The 19,180-nt window shown below is 49.7% G+C and overlaps 6 protein-coding genes across 6 annotated transcripts; 2 read left to right on the top strand and 4 right to left on the bottom strand.

Moving 5' to 3' along the window:
• Positions 1-103: 103 nt before the first annotated feature.
• Positions 104-2,728, top strand: AtWU_09202 (uncharacterized protein; the record flags this gene model as incomplete). Its single annotated transcript, XM_035504309.1, has 1 exon — positions 104-2,728. The coding sequence occupies one exon, from the start codon at positions 104-106 to the stop codon at positions 2,726-2,728; it is 2,625 nt and encodes an 874-aa protein (XP_035360202.1).
• Positions 2,729-3,760: 1,032 nt separating this feature from the next.
• Positions 3,761-5,010, bottom strand: AtWU_09201 (ATP phosphoribosyltransferase; the record flags this gene model as incomplete). Its single annotated transcript, XM_035504308.1, has 5 exons — positions 3,761-3,996; positions 4,061-4,198; positions 4,263-4,760; positions 4,866-4,900; positions 4,994-5,010. The coding sequence occupies 5 exons, from the start codon at positions 5,008-5,010 to the stop codon at positions 3,761-3,763; spliced, it is 924 nt and encodes a 307-aa protein (XP_035360201.1).
• A 574-nt stretch (positions 5,011-5,584) lies between these two features.
• On the top strand, positions 5,585-6,341 carry AtWU_09200 (40S ribosomal protein eS28; the record flags this gene model as incomplete). The annotated part of the gene is made up of 3 exons (XM_035504307.1): positions 5,585-5,645; positions 5,785-5,868; positions 6,280-6,341. The coding sequence occupies 3 exons, from the start codon at positions 5,585-5,587 to the stop codon at positions 6,339-6,341; spliced, it is 207 nt and encodes a 68-aa protein (XP_035360200.1).
• A 773-nt stretch (positions 6,342-7,114) lies between these two features.
• On the bottom strand, positions 7,115-10,607 carry msh3 (mismatch repair protein MSH3; the record flags this gene model as incomplete). The annotated part of the gene is made up of 3 exons (XM_035504306.1): positions 7,115-8,590; positions 8,647-9,743; positions 9,824-10,607. 3 exons carry the CDS (start codon positions 10,605-10,607, stop codon positions 7,115-7,117), a joined length of 3,357 nt encoding a protein of 1,118 aa, XP_035360199.1.
• Positions 10,608-11,312: 705 nt separating this feature from the next.
• AtWU_09198 (uncharacterized protein) lies at positions 11,313-13,133 on the bottom strand (the record flags this gene model as incomplete). The annotated part of the gene is made up of 1 exon (XM_035504305.1): positions 11,313-13,133. The coding sequence occupies one exon, from the start codon at positions 13,131-13,133 to the stop codon at positions 11,313-11,315; it is 1,821 nt and encodes a 606-aa protein (XP_035360198.1).
• Positions 13,134-14,390: 1,257 nt separating this feature from the next.
• AtWU_09197 (Rab geranylgeranyltransferase subunit beta BET2) lies at positions 14,391-15,574 on the bottom strand (the record flags this gene model as incomplete). Its single annotated transcript, XM_035504304.1, has 4 exons — positions 14,391-14,433; positions 14,490-14,614; positions 14,668-15,405; positions 15,476-15,574. The coding sequence occupies 4 exons, from the start codon at positions 15,572-15,574 to the stop codon at positions 14,391-14,393; spliced, it is 1,005 nt and encodes a 334-aa protein (XP_035360197.1).
• Between the last annotated feature and the right edge of the window lie 3,606 nt (positions 15,575-19,180).

The raw sequence follows: 19,180 nt of genomic DNA, 5'->3' as shown, positions 1-19,180 counted from the left end.
CCATCTATTCTTATCTTCCCTCATCACTCGATTTTTAAACTCTCTTCCCTGCATGGGTCATACATAATCTCACCTCTTTCTCCCCTCTCCGCCCACCTTAACCATGGCGATTCCTGCACATCCGGCGGGGACCAATGGTCAGGTCCCCGTCATTGCACACTCCTCGCCAGCTGCGGAGCCCTCGCCCACTTTCACCGTCAATTCGAGTTCCGACAGTGAGGATCCGAATCTCCCGGACGCCGTCCGCGAAGATGAGGCCAATGAAGTCGTCGGAGTTAGCATGAGTCGCGCCCAGAGCCGTATGAAGGCGCGCCTCACGCCTGCGGAAGAGAAAACCCGTATGATGGAACGGCAAAGCAGCTACTTCGACACAATCCCGGATACGCCGGAACCGGAGGGTCTTTTTGCATCTGAAATCACCGACGAACCAGAAGCTTTGCCTGAAGAACCGGCTGCTAAGCCGGGTGATGCTCAAGCCTCTTCAGCGGACTTGGCGGCGCCACAGCGTGACAGCGCCCGGGGATCCAAGGACGGTCAGCGAACCAGCTTCACCCGTTCGATCTTGAAATCCGGATTGCCCCTTCGACCCAGGGCATGGTCCGGCGACTCTTTGACCAACATACGCCTGAAGAAGTTCCTGCCAGATCTATTAACTAAACGATCATCGCTTTCCTTCCGACCCGGATCGTCATCGCAAGTCCGGGCTCGCAGTCAGACCCTGAAGCCCGTGTCAAAGCTGGCATTGGAACAGGAAAAAGACGAATCAGCGCTGCAGTCCCGGCGGAAATCGTTCTCCGATCCAGAATCTAGAGATAGTCCCGAGGAGCAAGTATCTGAACTCGATCCTCTCGGGGGCGCCACGACCGCTAGACACTCTTATGCGCGAAGGCCCAGCACAACAGGCCGCCCACCTTCTCTCCTACGGAGATCATCTTCAGACCAGTCTTTATATCTGAGGGCTTCGTCAACCGCATCGTCTCTTGAACAGCGTCCCCGTTACGAGCATATCCATTCGCAAGTCAACAGCCGGTTCAAGGCGATCAAGGACAGTCTTCAGGATTCCAGCAGCCGGCTACTTAGTATGCCCACGCTGCACCTGCAAGACTTCCGAAGTGATTGGGGCTATAAGCCATTTCTGTCCGATGTCACTAATCGCAGGGGCCACACCTACGCCACGCCAGAGCAGCCGCCTGCTGCTCGGGAGATGCCGGGTGATGAATCAATCCCACCTCGGGCCCGTTCTCCGCGGACCAGTATTAGTGCACAGTACCCCAATTTGACCGAGGCCATGGCCGAAATGACCGGTGATGTCGTGATCCTGGGAGGCTATCGAGGCTCGGTCTTGCGGTCCGCCAAACCGCCGCAGCGCCAACTCTGGGTTCCGATGAAAGTCGGCCTGAACCTTCGCAAGGTGGATCTGGAAGTTGGCTTAAACCCGGAAGATGAGGAACGCATGGAAGAAACCATTATCCCGTCCGGCGTGTTGTCCCATGTTGGCCCAGTCGATATCTGCCGCCGGCTGATGAAACGCCTTCAAAAGTGCCCGAACGCCGTCAATGGTGACCTCCGAGTCCACGATTATGGCTACGACTGGCGGTTGAGTCCGCATTTACTTGCTAAGCGATTAGTCAAGTTTCTCGAAGGCTTGCCCTGTAACTCCCCAGACGTTCCCCGCGAAAAGCGCGGGGCCTATGTCATCGCCCACAGTCTGGGTGGCCTCATCACACGGCATGCCGTTAATCAGCGACCGGATCTCTTCGCAGGAGTCCTCTATGCGGGCGTTCCGCAGCACTGTGTCAACATCTTGGGCCCTCTTCGTAATGGAGATGATGTGCTGCTTAGTTCCCGCGTCCTTACAGCTCAGGTGAACTTCACCTTCCGTACCAGCTTCGCCCTCCTTCCAGAGGACGGACACTGCTTCATCAACAAGCGGACGAAGGAAGAGTACCGTGTGGATTTTTTCTCGGCCCAGGCGTGGGACGACTATCGGCTCTCTCCTTGTATCAATCCGGCCCTTCCACTTCCAAATAGCAGAGGCTTCAAGGACAACTTACCTCTCCTCGGGAAGCGCATCTCCACCGTCCTAGGCAGCAAGGATAGTCTGTCCTCGACGGATGATGCCAATGGCGAGCAGGCATCACACAATCACACCTCGAACCCTAACGAGACAGCAAATCCCTCCAATGAGTCCACCGGAAAATATGCACCGGTCTCTGCCCCGAACCTGGAGAGCGCGGTAGGACCAACGTCCAATTTCAAGGGCTCAGCCAATACCAAGGCTACCACAACCACGACCATACCCCGTGCAACAGCCGTGACTTATCTAGAGCGCACCCTCGCAGAGGTTCTTCGGTTCAAGCAAGAGCTTGCATTCAACTCCTCGCATCAGTCTCAAAACAAATACCCACCCTTCGCCGTGCTATACGGCAAGTCCGTGCCCACCGTCTACGGGGCTCGCGTCGAATCGCGCGAGCGCATCCCATACCAAGACGCCTACGACGATCTGGCGTTCGCCGCCGGCGACGGCGTCTGTCTTGCCTCCGCGGCCATGCTGCCGCCGGGATACCGAATCATCAAGGGTGGATTGGTGAAGAGCGACCGTGGCCACGTCGGACTTCTAGGCGACCTAGAAGGCGTGGGTCAGTGTCTTCTGGCGTTGGTCAGAGGCCGACAAGAGGGTGTTGGACTGGGAGGTGAATCTTCTCAGCAACAATCATCTTCGTCATGATTCATCATCCTCAAACCCTCTCACTTCTCTCTCCCCTCCCAACAAGACAACATGCATACATACATATGGTCATTGTTATTCCCGCCTATGCATACTAGAAACGATACCCCTATCATTATAAATATTGTTCGCACTGCATTATCCTGTTTATGACGACTATGAAATGAATAATGAAACAATATTCATATGGTATATACAGTGTATTGATATGTCGATTGGTTTGATGCTGAAACAGCATCCCATTTATCATCACCATGTTCATACAATATCCATGACTAGAATCAGTCTGTATATTATATCATCTACAATTCAATGAGTTATTCTGTTTACGGATATCTTCAATCGCTTTAGAAACGATAATTTCAAATTTACCCTCTTCTAGTATAATGACTACTACGTAGTATTAATATATATCGCCGGTCTACTGATAGTAGTACTTCGATCATACGATAAGTAGATAGTAACATGCGGCCCTAAGAATGTCTGAATACCATTACTAGCTATTCAAGTGATAACCAACGCATACAGACAGTGAATTACTCTATGAGATACTAATAGTAGTAAGTAATACATTGAACTTAGCACATCGCTAACTGCCAGCCCCAAGGGAGGTATGCAGGTATACCAGTCAATACTATGTTCATCCTTGATAGTACCTGAGGATTAGTAGTATGGATCCTCGGGATCCTGCAGGAATGAATGTGCGGGGTCTGAGTTTATCTGATAGGTTCTATCCTTTCTCAGTTACCATCTACTACCAACCCTCTCAAGATATCCCATCGATAAATATATCCCCACACTGATCATACATCAGACCCATGAGAAAAAAAAAAAAAGACATCAACTCTAATCAATGAACCGTATCTCATGGACTCAATTATACCCGTCTGTCTAACCATCTAGAATGCCGATAATATTTTGATCATAAGAAAAGAGAAGGAAAAAAAATATAATGCGAAAGAAGTGAAAAGCGCGCCCTATACATGACAAGAAGAGAAAAAAATCGCAAAACAACGAAAATTGACTTCAAGCTTAACCCGTTCTCGAGTTGGCGATGTTCAGGACCAGAATATCCGTTGCGCCAACCTTGGTCAGGTCGTCCATGACCGTCGCGATCTTCTTCTTCTCGACCATCGAGCTAACGGCAACCCAGCCGTCTTCTTCCAGAGCGGTCACCGTGGGTGCGCGCTTGCCGGGGGTGATCTTGGAGGCGGTGGCCAGTTCTCCGCGGGGGATGTTGTACTGGCACAGGACGTATTTTTGGGCGGCTGCGGAGAATAGATGAGTCAATGGGGCTGATCGGGTGATATGAAGAAGATGGTAGGAACTTACTGATGACACCGCGGATACGGGAAGCGATCAGGTCAACCAGAGGGTTCTGGGTCTTCTTGGACTTGACCAGGACGGAGATGGTCTCGACGACGGTGTCGATGGCCTTGAGACCAGCGGCCTTCATGGTCTCACCGGACTCTGTAGACATTGATTAGTTGCTGACTGGCATGATAATGCTACGAATGAGGATCATTGATCATACCAACAAGATCGACGATGCCGTCAGCAACACCCAGAGCGCAAGCAGCCTCAACACTGCCGCCGACGTACTTGATCTTAGTGCTGAGCTCGCTCTTGTCAGCATCACTCTTGCCCTCGAGCTTGGCAAAGAACGCCTCAGTGAGAGCAGTGAAGCTGGTGACGATGTTGCGACCAATCAGCTGCTTGGCCTCGGTGATGTCGCCCTTCTCCGGGACCTGCACCTGGAGCTTGCAGCCGCCGAAGCCAAGGTCCATGACCTCCTCCACGTTGGAGACTTCGCCGCGGGGCAGCAGCGCATCGTGTTCGGCGATCTGGTCGCGACCGGTGATACCGAGATCAACACGGCCTTCACCGACGAAGGTGGGGATATCTGCGGCGGGAAGGAAGATGAGGGCGATGGGAAGGTTCTTGACCAGAGCGATGTCCAGGCGGGTTTCGCGACGGAACTGGATGTCGCAGCCGGCCAGGAGGTCCAGCGTGGCTTGTTGAAGACGGCCCTCTGTTCATGGCAAGACAGGCGTTAGTCCGGTGCTTGGTTTAGGGGCCATTGGTGGGTTTGGGGGTGCTTTGCGGTCAGGGAGAGTGAGTCATGGCGGGAACTTGCTTTTGGGGACAGCGAAGAGCAGTCTTCCTTCGAGGCTGTAGGAGATATGTTAGTAATGATATATGTATAGAGTGAATAGCATGCTGCGATCGTGGGGTTCAATGCTTGCTACGGGGCAATTGACTCACTGGTTGACGAGATCCATACTGACGATCAACGGCGCGGGGTAAACCGGCAAGGAATTGGAGATGACAGGGAAGAAAATAAAGGGAACAATTGAAGAATTAGAGATAGATCCAAGATCCAAGAGACTGTCGAATATCCTAAAAAGGGTATTGCGAACAGAAAAACAAGAGTTAAGCTGAGGTAAGAGAGAGGGAGAGGAAGAGGGGGAAATAAGCAGCGTAGCGGAAGAGGAAGAAGATGCCGCAGAAAAGAGTCTGAAATCCCGTCATCGGAGGGGCCCGCATTGCACCGATACCTCAGGCCAGCAAAGATTCAGGGTTACTTGCTGCCTGACACTTCTGCCTCATATATCAGGCTTTAAGAGAAGTCGATTACCTCATCACCGGCCTGACATTCCAGCCTTAGTTGACTGCCTGACGGCTCAGGCCACATTAGCCCTGAGCCCTCGCCTTTAGCCCAAAACAGAAACCCAACCCACACAAGCCGCAAATCCATCGATTTTCACGAACGGCTTCAACTTCTGCCAACCCCCCCCAAAACGCCATCTTCACGCATCCCGTCAGTCCTTCGCTGTCGTCAAGCCCAACTCCAAGATGGATTCCGCCAAGCAGCCCGCTAAGCTCGTCAAGGTCACCCGTGTCCTCGGCCGTACCGGTACGTCGTGAATTTCTCAATTTTATCGAATTTCGATGCCTTTCGCCTGGGATATATACAAATTGCGGTGTTTCCGCGACGGCGTGTGGATGGCACATATGGCTTGAGAGAAGATTCTAACGAGCATTTCAATATATAGGATCCCGTGGTGGTGTCACCCAGGTCCGCGTCGAGTTCATGGACGACACTTCCCGCAGCATCATCCGTAACGTCAAGGGCCCAGGTATGCGATTTCTCCGTTGATTACAATTGATGATATATATACATTTCCTACGGCTATGGTGGTGGCGCTGGTTGGACCGAATCGAATTATTTCCCCACGAAGAGAAGAATCCCGCGAGAAGAATGGCAGAGAATAAATGAAAAAGTGCGCACGCATCGGAAGTCAACAACACCCACGATCCTATCAGCGAACGGGACGGTTCTTCGACATTCAACACGACGCACGTAGGAACTGAAGAGGGGGAAATAGAGGGACAAGCAGTATCGCGGGACATTCTCAACTCCACGGGGAAAGAAATATCGCATTCAGTCCATCCAGCCAACCAACCAACCAACCAGTCGCTCCATCATCTCCAAAACAAACCCATATATGGCACACCAAGCTAACCAAACCCCTCTTCGTCGCAAACAGTCAAGGTCGACGACATCCTCTGCCTGCTCGAGTCCGAACGCGAGGCCCGCCGTCTCCGTTAATTTCCTTTACCAACAACTCCGAGTTTTCGTCAACATCTTTTTCCCTCTCGAGGCTATGTACCCTTGCTTGCGTTGGAAATGATTATTCTGGGAGGTCTGGTCGGGAAGGCAAAAAAAGAAGAACTATCTTATCTTATGGGCTGATGCGGCATCCGGGTTGTTATGGCTTCGTTTGAGAAAAATTCTTTTATTGTTTTTTCTTCTTCTTATCATTCCTGTGTGTCCAGACTCATATTTCCTACTACTGGGCTTCATATAGAGCGAAAGTGAGAGAGAAACAAGAGAAGAAAAAAACGAGGCTATCAACCTGAAATACAAAAAACGAAGGAAAAAAATTTGAAATCCCCACGGGCGCGAGGTGATCTTCTATTCATCAAGTCTCTGTCTAGATTACCCCCTTATTTCTTCTTAATTTTTCTCCCTCGTGTTGTATGCACGATGCACTCGAATCGGATGGACCTTTGTGTGAACTTGCTCAGATTGGGATCTTAGGCGGTATTAGGGGAATAAGGTCTGCGGGGACACTATACCTTGTGTTGGTGTCTCGTGAGTGAGTCCTGGCTTACGATTCATACGTCCATTCTGCCTCTTACCTCGTAGATATCACTGCCCTACATGTAGAAGATGAATGAAACAGCGTTGTGGAGACCCCGCTGATCACGAGTCATTTGAATGTTTCTCATAAATCTATGTCTAAAGCCTAACACTTTTGATCATGCAACGCCGCCAATACGCTCATCTTGATAGAAAGCAATAACACATCAATATGCTTATTACAGTTGCTCGGCGCTGCTGATGAGGCGCTCAATCATATTTCCATCCTTGGTGCCTTCCATGACCTCTCCGACGGCCGTCACAAGACCAGCCAGTTTCCGCCGGCGGATTTTCTCCTCCAATTCTTTACTCTTCTGCCGGGCTTGGTCCAGCAATGGCCCTGGCAGGTTCGCTAATCGCGCGACGTTCAGCCCGTAGCTACGGTGTGCCACGCCCTCACCTACTTCGTAGAGAAATGTGATCTCTTCGTCTGTTCCGGTACCTGATTCGGTAAACCGCATGTGCACGTTGCGTAGTTCGTGGTCTGCAAAGGTATGGACCATTGAAGAGAGGTGTTGATAATGGGTGATGAAGAGCGTAAGGCTTCGGATCGACCGTACCATGTAGTCAAGGACAGCTTGTGCGATTGCAACGCCATCATGCGTGGACGTGCCCCGGCCCAGTTCATCCAGAATGACAAGTGATCGTGGAGTCGCCTGCTTGAGGATGTCTGCGGTCTCGGAAAGCTCGACCATGAAGGTAGACTCGCCAGCTAGCATGTTGTCGAAAGCACCCATGCGTGTGAATACAGCGTCCAACATACCAAGCTTGGCCGACTGCGCGGGAACATAAGAACCTATTTGCCCCATGATGGCGATGAGCGCTACTTGTCGTACATAACTGGACTTTCCGCCCATGTTGGGTCCGGTGACCAGGAGAGCGCGTGTCTTGTCGCTGTCCAGGTCGATGTCGTTTGGCACATAACTGTCCAACAGTAACTGCTCGACCATTGGGTGACGTCCCTGGTCCACTTGGATGCACGTATGGTCCGTATATTCGGGCTTCACGTAACCCGGTTGACTAGCTATAGTCGCCAGAGCTATCAAGCAGTCAAGCGTGGCCAATGCCTGCACACTATCCCGGAAGGGCTGGTATTTAGTTGCTATATCAGCGAGAAGGGATATGAACGCCTTGTCACACGCCGCGGCCAACGCTTCTTTGTGCTGGTCACGCTGTCGCATGAGCTGAATGACTTCCGGCGTATGAAACCTTGATACTTTCTTGGTGCCGCTCACTTTCACCCATGATGCAGGCACACGTTTAATGGAAGCCGAGCTGTTCTCGACTTCAATCAAATAATCAATCCCCGCAACAGACTTGTATTCGACCGTCTTCTTCCCGAGCTTCTGGCCAGCAACAGAGCGATGCGCCTCTAGCTCGTGTTCAACACTTGCAATGCCGAGCTTTTGGTCACTGATATCTTCTGTCTCTTCGGTTTCGCGAAAGAAGGCATACTTATCATCACTCTTCGCGGCATGCATATTAATCTTGTCCAGAAAAGCTATAACGTCTTCCAGGATCGTAGGGAGACAAGTGATCGCTTCATTAATGGCAGGAGACGCAAAACCGGTATCCGCAGGTGATTTCACGTCAGAGAATTCCTGCGCAATCATTTGCATCGTCTGCAAAACGGTGAGGAGTTCCGGTCGAGTACACTGGTTGTTTTATTAGTTTTTATTCAAGTGACCAACATTAGAGACGAAGAACCAACCTTGCCGTAATAAATCCGAATCAAGCTCTTTTCCAAGTCGCTCTTGACCTTTCCAAGCAACGCCTTGAGCCGCTCTACCATTACCGTCTTTTCTGGATTCTTCAGCTCTTCGACAGCGTTCACCCTCTCTTCTAGCTTCGACTTGTCTAGTAGAGGACGTCCAACCCATTTCCGAAGCATGCGCTGTCCAAACCGCGTTTGCGTCCGATCAAGCGTCCAGAAGAGACTGCCTTTAGTCGTATGGTCCGTTTGGTTTTGGTAGATCTCGAGGCTCATCAGAGTGTTCCCGTTCAGAAGCATGTGTGATCTGGAGGAAAAGTGTTGGAAGTATTTGGTCAACTCGAAAACATATTCCAAGCCGTATTCTTTCATATGCTCAATCATGGACGAAAGGCAAATAGTCACTTGCTCTGGTAAACTGAGCACCTTCTGAAGTAGGCTACTCGCCTGTGCATCATCTGCGGCACTGGCCGTCTTCATCTTTCCTGCATAAAAGCTGGAGACATGGCTGTGTGACTCCGCGGCGGCAGTCTTCGACTTAGGCACTCTTTCCACGCGGGTCTTGTCCCCGAAGACGTTCAACTTGCTGCCGGAGAGATGCTGGACGAGCTTTTCCGTGGCCTTAGAAAGCTCACCAACAATCAAAAGCTCGCAGGGTGCAATATGCAGCAACCTCGTTTCGATTTCACTCCTCATGAACCCGTCTTCGAAGTCGTCATAAACAATGTCTCCTGTAGCCGGCTGGACAGCAACAATTCCCACTTGAACCTTCTCATCATTGCCCCAGCCCTTTGCATTTGTCTCGGTAATGCACAGCAAGTAGCCGGTTGCTGGTGAGGCGCCACCAGATGCTGCAGGCATAGGCCCTTCTAAGCCTTCCGCATCGTCGATATAGGTACCCTTGGTGTACAAGTTTGTGAGTTTGCGCACGAAAGGCGCATTGCGGTTATCGCCCGCTGCTTTCAGAGCAGCAGTCTCGATTTGTCTCACCACGCCGACCTTATGACCTGCGGCAACGAGGCGCTTTACATGAACGTGTAATCTGTGAACCGGTATGCTAGCGGAGGCGAAACGATCGAGGTGTGCTTCAGAAGGATCTAGAATCGACAAGACCTACGTTAGGCACGATTCACTAATAAAGTAGGAGATGGAAAGGAGGCGACGGAACCATACTCACGTTCGTCAAATCTTAGTTTTCCAGGGATACAGACTATAGACAACTCCTTTGCGGCGACCCTCGCATCTTCACCAAAGAATCGGAACTTGTAGCCGACTTCAACTACTAGGACGGTATCCATATGCTTGCGCTTGATGTCGATGACCTGCTTCTCCATTGGAGTGAGCTTGCTTCCACCTTTCTTTGCAGCAGCTTTGCCCTTGGCAGGAGGAGGTGGTGCTGCTTCCTCCTCATCTTCGGCCTCAGCCCCCTCCTCGGGTGTAGCTTCGCTGATAGCATTTCTACCAATGCCAATGAGACAGTCCGCGCCACCCAATTTCCGAACGAACTTCTGGTGTAACGCTTCTCTCTCCTTCTGTCTTTGTCTAGCCTCAAGTTCACCTGCCGCCTGCGGCCCTTCCGCTCCAGTGTTCACCGCAGGCGAGCTGCTGAATTTGAATATCTCAGTCCTCTGGCTACTAGTCAACGCCGGTGGTCGCTCTGTAGTGGATGTTGACTTCGGAACCTCTTCTTTGCTTGCGGGGTGAAGGCCGTTTGTTCTAGCTCTTTTAGGGGCCGGTGCCACTATGTCATCCTCCTCATCATCGGTCAGGGCGGTATCTTTCTTTGGCGCTCGTTCCTGATTGTCCGCTTTCTCGGGGGTTGTGGCTGGGTTTTTCTCTTCAACGACATCGACTTGAGCAGGCTGAGCTGTTTGTGGTTTCTTCGTGAAGAAGCTCGCGAGGGTTGACTGCTTCCGCTTCACTCCTGGTAACGAAGAAGTCTGTGATGAGGGAAGAGGCATTTTCTCTTTGTGATCGAAACCACTGACAATCGCCGAGGCAAATTATCTTAGCAACACCGAGGGGGAAGGGTTCGCGGTGGCGGTAGCGCCTGCTGGTCGCGCCCTAAAGTCCGATAACAGCCTAGGACCTTCGTATTCATATATAAGACATCAATCAAATCGCATTAGACGATATCCGGAGCCAAAGCATTCGCCTTAGCGTCAAATGCGTATCCGCGGGTCGGGAACCTTGACGCGTGGAGGAGCTCCGTCACGCCCGTCACGCGTAGTTCCCTTAATTTAATTGCACTTGAAGATGATATAATCTTTCTGCCTGAGGCAGAAGCAACCACAAAACTACTTAACTTCTATCTGGACGAGTATACACTTTCTCTCTCCTCGTCCCTCTGTCTTTCTCTTGGTGTAAGCATGATGCTGTTGGAGTTATTATACACTATAACATACTAGTATACAGTGTCAAGGGGTGTCGTCCGACAGTCAATGTATAGCGGCTACCATCGAGTTTGACCCCAATGCAGTACTAACCACCCAAGTATTCATACCACGTAACGCGAGTGCTTGTATATTAGGCAATGCAAAGAAAGTTACAAAGGCATGTCAGTTTTGGTTCCGAAGTCGACTAAGATTGTGCAAGGGCCATATAAAGATATAGTTTGACCCGCAGAAACCGAACTCAACTCACGCCACACAGACGAGGACCAGAACTTAGAACGAACTCCCGTCCAGGTAAAGTCGGCCAAACTCGCTTTCATCAACGTCCGAAATTGTTGAGTCGGGTGAGCCAAGCTGTGTTTCAAACTGGTTGTTCGATCTATGTTCCGGTTTTGGAGTATACATTGGACCGTCGTCGGCGGGCAAACCAGAGAGTGAAACGGCCAAAGGGTTGAACGAGTATCCAGTGGGGCTTTCCTGGTTATCGAACGATCTGAAGCCGACTGGTCGAGAATCTCCAAAAAAGTACTGCGGTGGGTAACAAATTCCGCTGGTCAAATGCTCCGTGAGAGAAGGGGACTGCCAGTCCATCAGAGGATCAATGCGGCCACGGACATCCAGGAGTGGTTCAATGTTCTCCTTGTCCATGGTCAATTCATGCGCTCGTCCAGTCACTGCGGGAGATTGGTCACTAGGTGATAGTGGATAAGCATCATGATGAAGTGTGAAATCCTTGAGGAGGTACAGAGGATGAGAGGGAGCCGACGCCACAGCATGAGTTCCATCGCCATGATTATGATCCGTAGAACCAGCATTACACTGACTTGGTCTATCGTGAAAGACGGTAAATCCAGTGCGAGATTTTAGCTTTGTCCCTTTGAAGGATAATTCAAATTCGTCCATGTCATCCCCGCGACTGCCATATCGAAGCAGCCGCTGAGGCCCTAGGGATCCCTTGGGGATTTGTGTATCTCTTCCTCTTGTATCTCTATCCACCAGTTTCTCAATGCGCTTGGTAGTCCTTCGGGTTCGTTTCCTACTTTGCCCACGTTGGATATTAGGATCAACTTGGGAGAGGACTCTTTTGGGGCGATTTACTCGACGTTTGGGAACGGGCGTCTCCCCTTTGAGGGGGCTGCTGTCCTCAACATTACCTGAGATCACACGCTGCTTTCGTAAAATTCCGGTAGGGGAAAAGACAAGCTCTGTTGGCTCCACACAAAGGGACGTCTTTTCCATGAGCTTCAAGATGCTTTCGTCCTTCTTCTGATTGCGTCTGCGTCTCATCTGTTCGGTAGCCGAGTCAAATATATCCATTCCAGGCCACAGCACACCCTTCAGTCTGGCTATCTCATCTGCTCTTTCCTTCTCCATCTCATTGATGGTGGGAAAATAAATGCTGTCAGTTTCATTATCGTCGACAAATGGATCGCAGCTGTACTGGTCGGATGGCTGAAAAGCCACGTCTGCTTCGTTATCCGATGCCTTCGCCCAGTACATGGCGGTTTGCACCGGGACGTCCTCATCCTCCGCCCTTTGCAGTTGTTCTTGCTTCCAGAGGCTGCAAAGAGCCTGTGATGTCTTTGTCGGTGAGGCTATTGGGGCTAGCGAGTGGTCTTCCAGTCCAGGGTAAGTATGCGTGAGGTTATAAGACGGATCACTAGAAGCGGCATTGGCTGAAGAGTATGACGTGTTCGTGTCCTCAGTCTCAGGTTCCGCAATGACATACGAACGAGAGAGACGCGGGTCCAGATAATCAGGCAGTTGGTTCCGGAATGAAGAACTTGCAGTGGATACTGGCACTGTAGCATTATCAGTCTCGCTCTCCGTATATGACTTCTCGTGTATCTTTTTCTTGCGGGCTTCTTTCGAGGACATCCGATCCGAAAGCAACTTGGCCAAGTTGTTTCTCTTATACCATCTGTCATATTCATGTAGCAAGGCTACTGCTTGCTGCTCTTGATGACTGCGTACTTGAACTTTAAAATAATGGGACAAGTGAGCCTTTGACGAGATATGGGTAAGCAAGTGCGATACATCGCTGAATGTGGGCCGCTTTGGGCAGATATTGCACAAAAGTGCAGCTGCATCCATTTCGGAAAGTGGTGTGATAGGGACCGGCTCCTGATTTTGGAAAATATATCGAAGGAAACAACAAGGAGGAGTTTCTATCAACAACAGATGTGATAAGCCGGCCTCGGAAGGAGAGGATGAGAAGCTCCAGAAGAAAAGGCGTTACAGGAAGATGGGGACCTGCCCGGCTGACTTTCTCACTCTTATTTCACAATTGGAGAAAGAGCTACCAAGACCAGCTTTCTCCAGGCAGGCAGGTATCAATACAGACAGGGTAGCAAATACAGTAGGCCAATCGATTGATCATACATGACACTCATACTCACCAATTGCAAGACCTCTATTTGGGGGATCTCAATGGGCGACGCCAATACAAAATAAATGCAGTACTTTGTAGTAGTTACTACAGTAGTTTCGTTTATGTGGGTAGGTGGAACACAATACTTCAGCATAGACACGGGAAACGTATCTATGTATGATACACAGTCCTATTGTCAATCACATAATCAATAGTTTCGGTGCAATCAGTTTGAGAGGCATCACCGTAAGCCAATTTAGCATTCTATCTATATTTTATAAACTAGTACGTCTGAAGACTGGAATACCAGGTGAGCCGACAACTTACTAAGTTACTAGTACTAAGTAGAGTAGTAGTACCGCTTGTCGAACTACTACACACTACTACTTACCAATACTGACACTATATATATATCTTGTCCGTTCTGGGGGCCCGAGTTTTACTAATGGGATTTTGGAAACGTGTGTTCTTAGTATATATATATATAATCAACTAGCAGTAAGGACCACGAATCGGCCAACGTCTCAGTAAAGATAAACGATAGCTACATGGCTAGTAGACGTTATGATGGCCATGGCAGTTTGTGGTTGCAGACGCAACGGACGGCATGCGTTTAGCATCTGGCAATATAAAAAAGCATTGGGTGAATTATGGCTACGATGCAGACACTAATCACTTCGAAAATTTATCAATGAATTCCAAGGATACAATAAATTTCATTCATCTTCCATGTTGATTACCTAGCTACTGTATATCTTGACTATAATTACGGTTCATGTGCCACTGTGTCTTAACAGCCTTTCCGTAAGGCTATTGTGAGGGGGTATGAAGCGGAAATAAGTCACAGTGCCAATCACTCTTCTCCTGCCTTGTATCCCATAATCCATGGAGAAAAAGAAAAACGGGTTATTAGATTGCAGGAGGTGAGGCCTACGTCAAGAAAGAGGAATTAAAAGGTGATGTCATCATACAGCCAAAGATTACCGTTGCAGATATTTCTGTGTAATTGCCTTCGGCATACAACTAAACGACAAGGTTAGCCATCCGCAATTTTGCATTGCGCAGGTTGCATAACTCACTAGACTGGATCTACTTCTTGGATGCCATTGAACTTCAACAGACTCAAACCAGCGATGGCAAAGTGGGTGTGAAACACATCAACCATGCTGCCTGGTCTGTCTCCGATGCCCCCAGCCTCCGAATCCTGAACTGCGTCAGTGCCATGCCGGCAATGTCATGGCGAAAGGGATAACATACCTGACAGCGCAAGATGAAAGCAGAGAGCTTGCCACTATCGATCCAGTGGAGTTTGTCGATCATAGCCAAGCTCGCACCAACCCACCAGCTATAGCATGCATCGGGCAGTTTCTCGGGCCTTCCGTTCAGACCACCATTTTCAACCTGTCTTTCGCTGAGCCAGCCCCCAAGACGGTCCTTGTTTACCAAGTCCAGTCGTCCGGCGATTGCCAGAGCTCCTACGCAAGTGAAGATTTGACCGGCATGTGACTCAGCCCCAGGTTGGATGCCATAGCCACCGTCTAAGTTCTCACACTGCTGGACATAGGAAATGGCCTTGGGTACATCAACTGTGTGAAGAAGCCCAAGAAGGGAGAGTGCATTAAACGCGCCATACAGAAAGCGTGTATCTCTCTCACCCCATTCATCACCCATGAAAGCACCAGTGTCTTTGTCCTGTAGCCCTGCGATGAACGAGCCAACCTTCTCTTTTCCTCCTAGACCGCGCTTCTCCAGCTCATCCACTGCGTCTAGGGTTACGAGAATTTGCACTGCCGACACTGTGTACAGCATGTGTGCATCATGGCCCGGAGCTGCTCCAAAGCCTCCATTCTCCCGTTGACACGAGAGAACGAAGTCGATGGTATCTTCACGAGGAAGGACATCGGGACGGCCAAGGAGATGTAGAGCTGTCAAGCCCCAATACACCCCATTCAGGCGAAGGTGCTCTGTAAGCCAATATTCTAGCTCATCCCTCCTCTAGCATCACCTGTCAACCATCTTCCCCATCATGAAGAGAAGAACCATGGTTATAGTAAGAATGACGCACGCTGTCCAAGTTCTTGATGTAATCCACATGTCTTTCGACACTAAGGTTCAAGCTGGATTCAGTCCCAGCAGCCCTACCAGGACCCGAAACTAAGGACATTTTTGTGATCGGATTGCTGGAAAGCAGTGTAATTAGTGGTTGAGCTTCGGACTAGTCAAGAGCTTCCTGCTCGCGCTAGAAAGGTAGCCTTATGCGCTGTCCCGACCAAGGCCACGAAGCTTGTGCCTGCCAACACAAGGGCGATCAAGGCGGAGAAGCAGGCTCGAAGCTTTGGGGGTGGCAAACACAGGGTCGTCAAGGGAGGCAACCGCTGCACGTGTCCCCCTCACTGCAGGTGAGGTTAGTATGAGGTGTCTTTGGAGGTTAGTCGTGGACGACTTGGGAAGCTGGGAGGAGGGAAAAAGCAAGCTTCGGGGAAAAAGTTGTGTGTGTGGTGGAGGGCGGTTGGTGACGAGAGGGAGGGCTGACCATCACGTGATCAAGCGCCACCGGGAAAGCCGCTGGGCCAAAAAGCGGGGCCCATTGTTTCAGCCTGGCGTTTAGGGCAGGATCGCCGTCTCCCACGGACAGCGGTGTGAAACCCCTGAGCGCCAAAGACTGCTTGCCCCTGGGTCCCTGCTCGCTCTGAAATGTTCGGTGGCTGGCCCTTGTGCCGATGCCATGGAGGCCGGGCTCCCGCGTCCCACTCTGGTCTAAGTACAAAGTAAGTTGGTGGCAATGTCAATCAAATTTGTCAAATGCATGTAAGTCCAAGGTAGGCAGGTAGTATCGAAAGTTTCTACCGAGCGTAAGAGGGATCCTTGTGTGATGATGAGCACCAGGTGCAGAACTGCAGGTATGAATGGGGAATGTGGGTTCTGTCTTCTCTACTCCGATAGTACTAGCTAGGCATAATTACGTAGTGCCGGGCTATTGACTCGGTATGGCGTAGTAGTCATATGAGTCTTTCATTGTCCCACGTGTAGGTATTATGCCGTCGACTAAACTAGATACTGCTATGTATATATTTTAGTAGATTATCTAGCCTCCAGGCAGAAATTGCTAAACGGGGCAACGCCCATAACGGTTTCGCATAAGTGCCATGAGGTGCAGGACCCTCAGCAGTCCACATTGATGAAAAGTCCCATTTGATTATCTTATGTCAAAAGCAGCAGATTGTCCTGGAGTACTAAAGCGGTAGGGGGAGCACGCTACCTTTGCTAACCGGAAGGGTTGTGTTGATTACTCCACCACTGCAACGAAGCGCTAGACCACCAGAGGTGGGAAGCCGCGTGCTCTTTGTGGTGGCAGCGTATAATGCCCCGTGGAATTACCGGAATATACTTCACACATGGAAGCGCCCAAGTATGTTTTGTTTTCAGTCCAGCATTGCTTACAAAAAAGGAGCGCATTTTTCAAAATGACAGTTCCAGGGTTGTAAACCTGCTCCAGGGCTCTCTTGCTTTCTTTTTTCTTCCCCTTGTCTATATTTAGCCATCCGGAATGTACCGTACATAATAAGAGGCACAACCAGAAATTGTAGACATTTGGTGCTATAAATGTCATTGGTAAAGCGGGGCAATAAGACAATGATAACCATTATTTATTCGTTCAACGGTGCCTAGGAAGCCAGTAGTACCTGGGTACGGGGTACACTATCCAGGCACCGACTACGCATTAATTCCTCTTTTTCCTACCATCCCCACTGACTGTATCAAATTTGTCTTGACTGAACCATGGTTGACCACCCATACAGCTTCAAGAATCAGACCACTGGCTGGAGGTTCAATATTTAGACATTATTTTTTAAAATCTATACAATCAGACATTTTGTGAACAAACAACACATTTTGTTTTTTTTCTCCCTCACCATGAAGACTTCGGGAATAACCCACACAACAATGGCGGCCGTCTGCGGAGCCGACAGAATACTTTTAGTGCCATAAGACTCTTGGACTACTGCATACTAAGCAGCCAGATAAGGTGCCACTCAAATGCTGTGATGGGCCTCCGCGTCAGGTACTCGTGTCTCCCGGGTGCTTCTGATTTGGCCCTGCAACTGAAGCCCCGTCCACAAGACCTTGGTTGGCCAATCCACGGTCGCAATGGCTGTCTCTTAGACCGGGCATGCATCATCCCGCCCAAGGCACCAACTGCCAGACCCGATCTTTTCTGGCCAGTCATTGTCACCGCTTCGAGTGTTTGGATGGGTCCTTCCGATCTTTCGGTGTATATCCCAATGGTCTGTACTCCGTCCACGCAGGAGGTGGCCATTGCAGCCCCGGGGTTGCCATCATCACAAGGGTTATTGCGCAGTAGCGTGTTCAGGGGCAGCCAACCGACAGGCAAGAAAGATAACTAACTATGTACACTTGGTGTAGTCTACCTACCACGACGAAATTACTGAATCTTCCAAAAACTATTTTTCTCTCCTTCTTTGGCCTCTTGTCTTTCTTCTCGATAGTGATGAAATAGCTGCGAGTTATATAGCAATTATATAGCAACAATATACTTTGTAGTCAAGAGTTTATTTTTTGAATGTAGGATTTGACTTTCCTTTCGGACAGCCTCTCGATTTTCTCCCCCATGGGAAGTTTAACCTTTCCAGTTTGCCCCCCCTCTCTTCCCCCAGCTGTAAGGTACTTGGGTATTTCGGTGACTATTGCAGATATTAACCCATCAATACGTGGGTTGGACCAACGTCATCCTCCTGGTACCAGCCACGAGTTCCTTTCCCTTTTTAACCTCTATCCCTCAAATTTGGTTTAGGGTGCTTCATCAATTCTTCACTTGATATTTTTCCTTAAAATATTATTATCATTTTTTTATCTATTGCCTACCAATATCTGGCTCTTTACTTGAAGTTTGAAACTACTATCGATCAGTAAGAGAATCTCTTCCAGCATTCATTCTTCAGGAAGGGAGTAACATGCTAAACCGTCCTTACCTGTTTTTATTACAGACATTATCCACTATCCTTTTTTTTTCTCATTACTATTATTTTTATTCCCTTCCCAAAAATCCAAGGGCATCAATCCACCTGCCACTTATCTGGTTGTCTGTGCACTAAAACGATAGGCTTTCCATAATCCCATAAGCACTCTGAAGCCACCCAGTAACTATTTCGGAGCCTTGCAACGCTATCTCCACTACCGACTCCCCCCCTTAAAAAAAACGGAGGCTTCTTAGCCTGACACACAGCCGCGCTTGCATAACACCGTCCAGGAATGTGTCGTCGCTGCGACATTCAAGTCTGAACACCTCCAACACCGTGCGGACTCGCGCTCTCGTGTTTCTTTGATCGCTATTACCACTTCTTCGGGAAACCCGTCAAGCGGACGCAAATTCTTTGTTCTTCCCTGTCCCTGTTCCTGTTCCCTTTATTTTTATTCTTTTTTAGCATCTTCATTATCGCTTTGGGATTAGCTAGCAAATTCGCCGACACCTACTCGTCCCCTTGGTACGCCGACCGCCCTCTTCAACACCGCTCAGACACACAAATCGAGAATCTTAGGCGAGCGTCTATTTTTTTTTTTGGACCACCTCTGTCACCACATTTAAGTCACCAGGAGCAACAGTTCGCATCGCTGTTCGGTCGAAATTGTCGTGGGAGGGGATAAGTAACAACCGGAGGGGGAGTCTCCATCTAACATGAGGGGCGGCGCAATCTGGTATGTGTGTGGTGACTTTATTTTTTTTTTTTCTTATTCGAGTCGAATCCTCAAT

Source organism: Aspergillus tubingensis (genome assembly GCF_013340325.1).
Source record: "Aspergillus tubingensis WU-2223L DNA, scaffold_10, whole genome shotgun sequence".
Taxonomy (NCBI): Eukaryota; Fungi; Ascomycota; class Eurotiomycetes; order Eurotiales; family Aspergillaceae; genus Aspergillus; species Aspergillus tubingensis.
This window is presented reverse-complemented; position numbering and strand designations above follow the sequence as displayed.